Below are 7,383 nucleotides of genomic sequence, written 5' to 3'. Positions count from 1 at the left end.
TAGAAGAAAACTATACAAGTACAAGTGCACAACATATTTCTGAATTTGTTTCTAACTTTTATTAAAACAAAACAAAATAAAAAAAACTTTTGAATTTCAATTTGATTTTTTTTAATGGGTAGTGCTAGTTCTTTTTGTTTTATGTCAGATTTTTTACTAACTTTATAGGGTATAAAGTCAATAAAGTTGACTTTTTGAGTTTCACTTATTAGTTTAATAATATTTTCAGTAATCTTATCAATTTATACTAATTTTTTAAAATGGGCACCGCAAGGTAACCATTAACATATCTTTTTTTTAATAAGTAATTTCATTCTAAAATATAAGTTTTCTCAACAAAAAAAAAAAAAAAATCTGAAAAAAAAATCTTAACATATTATCTAAAGATACTTTCCAATATTTCCCTCAAAAAAAAAAAAATTCCAATATAACTGAAAAAAAATGATAGTTTAAATATGATATCTTGAAACATTAATTATTTCTTATATTTCATTTTGTGCTAAAAAACAGATCCTTCTTTTTGAATGGGTTTTACTTTTTACCATTACTGGAATTTGAATTATGAGATTCTGTTATTTCAACTGCCAATAATGACAATTGAATACCCAAAATATTTCCCTTTTTATTTTTTCATTTCTGTCAAAAAAAAAATATTTTTTCTCCATACAGCAAGTAAATCTTTATCATTAACCCTGTTATCTGCAAAATTAAAGTTAAAAGATAGTCAACGGCTACCCTTCCAAAAACAAAGTCCCATAATCTAACGGCTCCAACCTTTTTGAACTATTCAATGATATTTTTCCCCAACGGTCAAAAACACCTCACCATTTTAAATTCCCAAACCCTGCCTTTCCTTTCTTTCACTTTGAAAACTAGCCGTTACTATCAAATCCTCTATCCCCCATTTCTCTCTCTCTAAAATCAAATCCTCCAAGATCTTCAAGAACCTTGCCATTTTCTTGCTCCATATTTTCTCTCTCTTTCTCTTTCTTTTTCTGAACAAATTAGTCACCAGGTTCACTTCCAAACCCATCATTCAAACTCTCTGAGAAATCGAAATCCATGGCTTTGCCTTCAAACAAAGCTTCTGCCTCAACGATAATGTCTGGCAGACCAAACTCAAGTGCAAGAAACTCAGAAACCAGCAACCCCATCAGAAGGAGTTTCAGTGGGAACCCATTTACGAAACCCTCCGTTGTTACCAACCCAAGAGGGTTTAATCCCAATACTCCGGCTAATAGCCCTTCAGGTTTGGCTTTCTTTCACGCCCTTAATTTTCATGTTCTTTATTAGTCTCTTTTACAACAATAATGATAAAATAATCGTTTATTTGTCAGCCAAGAATGTGGGTGAAAGTTATATGAAATGATAGGAAAATGTTTACAAATTTTTGTGTTGTGATTAATAATTTGACACATCTTTTGGAGTTTTTCTTTTTTGGTTAGAAAGTATAATTTGTTTTATTGTTTGGGTTTTCAAGGAGTAAGGGAAACAAAAAATCAAACCAAATAATGTAAATTATTGACCATGTGTTTGCCTTAAATATTTGGCTAGATGAAGAATAGTTGCTGAGAACCTGGAAAATGTTTAATCATGGTTCTATACTCAACATTAAGAATCATGATGCAATTTTTTTTTCCCTTTCTTTTCTTAGACTTAGAAGTGAAGAACTTTTCATTGGATGTATTTTAATTTATATATGAAATGGGTTTTGTTCTGTTCAGTCTAAATTCAAATTCTCTATTTTACTCAAAATTATCTCAACAATAGTATAGTAACGGTTTTGTTCTGTTCAGTCTAAATTCAAATTCTCTATTTTACTCAAAATTATCTCAACAATAGTATAGTAACGGTTTGTGGGTTTTAATTTATGTTCTTTTCCATGTTGATGGATTGCAGATTTTCATCGAAGAAACTCTATAGGGAGAGATCAAGAGGACAAAGAAAATACAAAAGATCACAATCTTAAGCCTGGAAGAGTCAGATCTCCTGCAGTTGCTTCAAAGGGCACAAAGAATTTCATGTCTCCAACCATCTCGGCGGCTTCCAAGATCACCCCATCTCCAAAAAAGAAGATATTGGTCGAGAGGAACGAGCCAGCTCGAACTTCTCTTTCATTCTCTACTGAGAAAAGCCCGTGCCGGTCTGTGAGATTCTCAGATATAGTGGAAAACATTGATTCAAAGGCAGATTCTAGTTTGGAAGAGAACAAGATTGAGGCCTCGGATGACAAGGAGGCAAGTCTTACAGCTTCTTCAATTTCAGAAGCTTTGAGATGTGAGGAAGTACTTGATCCTGAGGTAACTGTGAGTTCCAAGATTGACTCAAAATCTTTACCTGAGACTGTTACTGATGAACCAGATTGTGTTAATCTTGACCCAACTTTCAAGATTAGTCCTACTTCTTCGTGTTCATGGTCGTGTCCTATATTAGCGCCTCTTGATGCAGACCCTTCATTACCTCCTTATGATCCTAAAACCAATTACCTTTCGCCTAGGCCACAGTTTCTTCACTACAGACCAAATCCTCGAATTGAGGTTTATCTCAACAAGGATGATGGAAGGCGACTTGAGGAGAGCTTCATTTCTGGAAGCTTCTCAGACACTGATGCTACGGAAGAGGCACAATCTGACTACTCGCAGAAAGAAAGCGAGGATGTTTCTTCGGTTGAGATATTAAAAGAAGAAGAAGAAGAAGAAAAAGCGGTCGATGTTTCTGAACCGAGCCCAATTAGAACTCATTTGCCAAAAGAGGAGGAGACTATGAAAGCAAAAGGGGGTTCTAAGCTACACTTCTTTACGAGATCAAAGTTCATGGTGCTGCTTCTGGTTCTGTCAGTTGCTTGTTTATCAGTCTCATTTACTAATTCTCCTGTCATTGATCCCTCTGTGCTTAAGGAGTCTAGCTTCATTAAGATTTATGATTCATATGAGATTGCTGAATTTGCAAAAGCAAATTTGGATGGCTTAGCTCAAAATTTTCGGTTGTGGTATGCTAATTCCATCTCCTTTGTCTCTGAGCTGATTTTGAATTTCAAAGGAGTACCTATTTCGGGTCCTCTGCATTATTGTAACTTGACCATGCTGCATGAGGATATTCCAGTTGATGGCTACCTTGTGTTTGATCACAGTCCTAAAGGAACGGGAGAGAAGTTTGAAAATATTAATGTATTGGGATCAATGAGGGAGAGTGAAGTTGATATGGAATCACTAGAAGAGGAGGATCAGCATGAGATTGAAGCAGATGAAGATGTTGGGGACGTTTTAGAGAGACTTGATGATCCAGAATATGAAGAAGTAAGCCAAGAGATTGAAGAGGTTTCAGCAGAGCATGGTACTTCAGAATCTGAGGAAGTGCTTCCGGCACTAGAGGCTGAGGTCATTCAAACAGAGAAGTCCGAGGAAGAGGTTGTTTTTTCTGTTCACCTCGACAGTGAGCAGCAAAGCAATTTAATCTACATTGAACAGCCAGTTATGGTTCCAATGGCTGATGAAATTCAACCTCAAGTTTCGGAAGCTGGGAAAATCCAAGGTGAATGTGAGAAGACTTCTTTTGTTGAAATGGAGTCTGCAAAAGGAGACTTGAATCCTGAAAGCCCAGAATTTGATGCTTCAGCTGAGAATCTACAGAGTTCAGAAGATGGGGAGTTTACACTTAATGGAACAAAAGAAACAATTTTCAGAGAGAAGGTCATGGGAATTACTTTCCTGTTCTTGACCGTAATGGCAGCTGCTGGTTTCATATATGTGAGGAAAAGCAAAAATATAAGACCAAATGCTGCTATCAATGTAGAGCAACCACTTTTGGCTAAGAAATTGGACTTCAGTCCAATGTCAGTTAGCATTAAGCCTACTTCCCTCGAGAGACCGTCTTCTCGGAATTGGCCAACTGAGGTTGACATGGATGGAGAGTCATGTCCTTCTGAAATGAGCAGCTTACAGAGGAGCTCATCTTACAGCAAGAAAAATGAAGCTCAGAGCCAAGAGAGGAAGGCCAGGAAGAACTATAAGAGAGAATCACTAGCCTCTTCTTCTGACTACTCCATGGCTTCACATTCTTATGGAAGTTTTACTACTTACGAGAAAATTCCTACCAAGCATGTAAGTAATTGCTATCTTTACAGTTTTCAATGAACATTTACTGTCAACTATGAATTTCTCACCTGTATATCATGCTTTTGTTGATTTAGCAGGGGCATGTAGCAGACGAGGAGACTATTACTCCAGTGAGACGCTCAAGTAGGATCAGAAGCCAAGTCACTTCTCCGTGATGACCCAACCAAGTTCTATTTTAGTTTCTAATTCTCCCCATTGCAAAGCGAAGCAATCGCATTGTGAATAAGCCACTAATTAGTTGCTTTGTTAGTTTGACTGGTTGAAAAATTTGTTATTGGTACTGTACTGATTATTAGTTCTCTAATTGACTATTAATTTCAGATTCTTCTGATTTTTAATTCAATCCTCTTTGTATTTCCACTATTCTTTCTATTGTTTCTGCTTTCCACCTCAACAGATTTTATTATGTTATCTGAAACTGTGTTGTGTACAAGTTGTGAGAAGAAGCAGATTCTCTATGCTGACTATGCATGTGTCGTTTATTTTCAATTGTTACATACTTGGAATTCAGATCTGCCATAAAGTTCACTTTGTTACTTAAAGAATTGAGGATATGTGACACGAAAGCAATCCATTTACTTCTGCAAAATGTAGAATCCTGTTCATTTTTTGGTACATGAATCCTTGTGTCCAAATCATTGCTTTTGTGTGCATACTGCAGTGGAACAGGAGATGTTTCTTTATCTGCATGGGAACTTTGACATCATTCCTTAGTGCTTCTGTAGCAATTCAAAGCACATTAGTTTAATAGTGCTGCATTTTGGACTAGATAACATATTTTCTAACTAAGAAAGGGATTTGGACAGTAATATTTTTTAATCATGTAGCAATCCAAACACCATCTCGCATTACAGCAATACATGAAGCAGCCAATGGACAATTTTGTGGTGAAGATGATAAGTTGTACTGAAAAAATCAATTTGACCCTGTCATGCGTAATTGCGATTACTGCAAGAGGGCATTGCATCAACTGTATAACTTCTGTGCTATTTTTTCTTTTTGGTTGTTTTTAAAATATTTCCTTTTTTCCTTTTTTTTTTGTCCTCTTCATTTCATTTATTCTTCTATTTTTTTACTTGAAGCATTATTTTTTGGTTTATTTTTTATTTATTATTATTATTATTATTATTTATCTCATTCAAGACCAACTTGTAATAGTTGAAATTATGCATCTTCCAATGGAACAAGGAGATTTTTTTTTTCCTCTCTGCATTGGGAACGTTGACTTTATTATGTGTTGCATCTGTTGCAATTCAAAGTACTTGGGTTAAATATATTGCATTGATCTGTACATTTTTATCCTTCATCTAATTCCTCCTGACCAACTTATATCATTGTGATGATGCATCTTGAACATGAACAGGAGAGACTTTTTTATCAACCTACTGCTATCAAGGGGTCTGAATTTGTAAATCTGATAACAATAAACAAGGGAAGTATTTTTGGGGCACCGTGGGTAAAATGGAATAATTTCTGAAGGACAAGGAATTATATGGAGTTTATCTTATATCAAATAGCATTGTGATTTTATGATCTTTTAATAGTGTAAAATGCATGCGGATCATGTAGTCTATGGAAAAGGGATAAATATGGAAAATGCTTCTCTAAATTAGTTTGAAGAGAAACCCTTCAAACTCCGCCAATATCTTTTTATTTGATACGAGTTTTGAAAATCTAATGATTGCATTGTTTCTTTAGCTGCATGGCACATTCTCTGGCGCCTTCGTTTTCAGTCTCCCAAGGAGTTCCCACTGAATGTGGAGCATGAGGATTAATGACAATCATTGGCACTTTCGAGTAAATAAACCGTAAGTTCAATGTCTATTGTACGCCCCACAAATCCCACTATTTCCACCTCCTTGAGGTGTTCATTGGGATGTTTCATCACCTTCTTTAATTTTCTTCTTTTTAGGGGTTTACAACTTGCAAAACATGACTACTGCAATTGGAAAAAAGAAAATAAGGATCGTATCATGCATGCATTTGAGAAAAAGAAAGTAAGGAACTTCGAAACATATAGCAATGATTGTTAAGTGCTATGTTAGGCAAATAAAAATAAATGGATTACAGTCAAACAAATAATGGTGATCAAATCCTAAAGGTTAAATTAAATCTAATGAAACCATATTTAGAGCCATTAGAGAGGAAGTTAGAAGGTTAGCGGCTGTAAGAAAGTAAGGAATTCCTGTCATGTGGTTCAGGAGAATAATGTTTTCTTTTTTTGATGATTAGTTGTTGTTTGCAGATTGATGTTACTTGGTTGCACTCTATTTTGGAAATTTGTTAAAAAGACTTCTTCATCCAAAAAAATAAATAAAGGTATAATAATTATGTCAGAAACTGCTAGACTTTGGAAAGTGAAGATGATGACTTTAATCGAACTCAACATTCATTTCAACACTTATTCCTTAGAAACAATAATATAGGACATGTTAGGATTAGTGCCCTTAAATCCTATTGTATGATGTCATGTATAATATTATGTATGACATGATATATGACTTAATATTATGATTGATAAAGTTGTTTTATTTTTATCTAAAATAATAGTAACATAAATATTCGGACATTATCATATAGTCCATGAGATGCATAGTATGTGATATATGTGAAAAGTCACAGAAGATATAAATCACAAGTTCTTTGTAAACTCAGAATTGTAGTTCGTAGCCGGTGATGAAATTGGGCATTTTATCTGCGAAGACTATAACATATCAACTAAGATGATTTGTCTTGATCATGGAAGTGGAGACTTCTAGTTGATGTGTTGATATGTTTTAAAAGTTAAGACATATTGAACTAAACCACTGTGAGATTTATTATTCTCCTAACGACTGTCAAATGAATAATAAATCTCACGACTTTTATTTACATGAACTCTTGATCCTGAAAGGATAATGGACTTGATTATGAAGTGTAGGTTGCTTTGATATATTAGGAGTGAGATCTATCTTAAAGGTCAAACCCTCAGCATGTTGGGCAGCCATATTTAGTGTTGATGGAACATATATTCTCAAGATGGAATTCATAGTCTCTTAATGGAGATATAAAATATTCCTTTGAGATAAGTTTAATGGGTTCAGTTATTCAGAGAGTTAGGCCTAACCACTTTAGTAAAATACTAAAGTATATATTTATGAAATTAAATTTCATAAATATGTGTTGAATAACTTTAAAGAATTAAACCGGATACTCAAGGATAAGATGTAGTAATTTACAAAGTGGCAATCTACATTCATGATTTTGTATTACTACGAATATTTTATGA

The 7,383-nt window shown here is 34.4% G+C and overlaps 1 protein-coding gene across 2 annotated transcripts; it reads left to right on the top strand.

Annotated features, from left to right (window-relative positions):
* The first annotated feature begins 864 nt into the window (after positions 1-864).
* On the top strand, positions 865-4,475 carry LOC142642415 (uncharacterized). 2 transcript variants are annotated; one of them, XM_075816764.1, is made up of 3 exons: positions 865-1,249; positions 1,900-4,100; positions 4,193-4,475. In XM_075816764.1, the coding sequence occupies exons 1-3, from the start codon at positions 1,063-1,065 to the stop codon at positions 4,268-4,270; spliced, it is 2,466 nt and encodes an 821-aa protein (XP_075672879.1). In that variant the 5' UTR covers positions 865-1,062; the 3' UTR covers positions 4,271-4,475. The 2 variants fall into 2 exon arrangements, with proteins under 2 accessions (XP_075672879.1, XP_075672878.1); XM_075816763.1 differs by having other exon boundaries at positions 4,190-4,475.
* Positions 4,476-7,383: the final 2,908 nt, after the last annotated feature.

This window comes from Castanea sativa, chromosome 7, assembly GCF_040712315.1.
Source record: "Castanea sativa cultivar Marrone di Chiusa Pesio chromosome 7, ASM4071231v1".
NCBI classification, from domain to species: Eukaryota; Viridiplantae; Streptophyta; class Magnoliopsida; order Fagales; family Fagaceae; genus Castanea; species Castanea sativa.
Note: the sequence above shows the minus strand (reverse complement) of the source record. Positions and strands in the feature narration are given on the sequence as shown.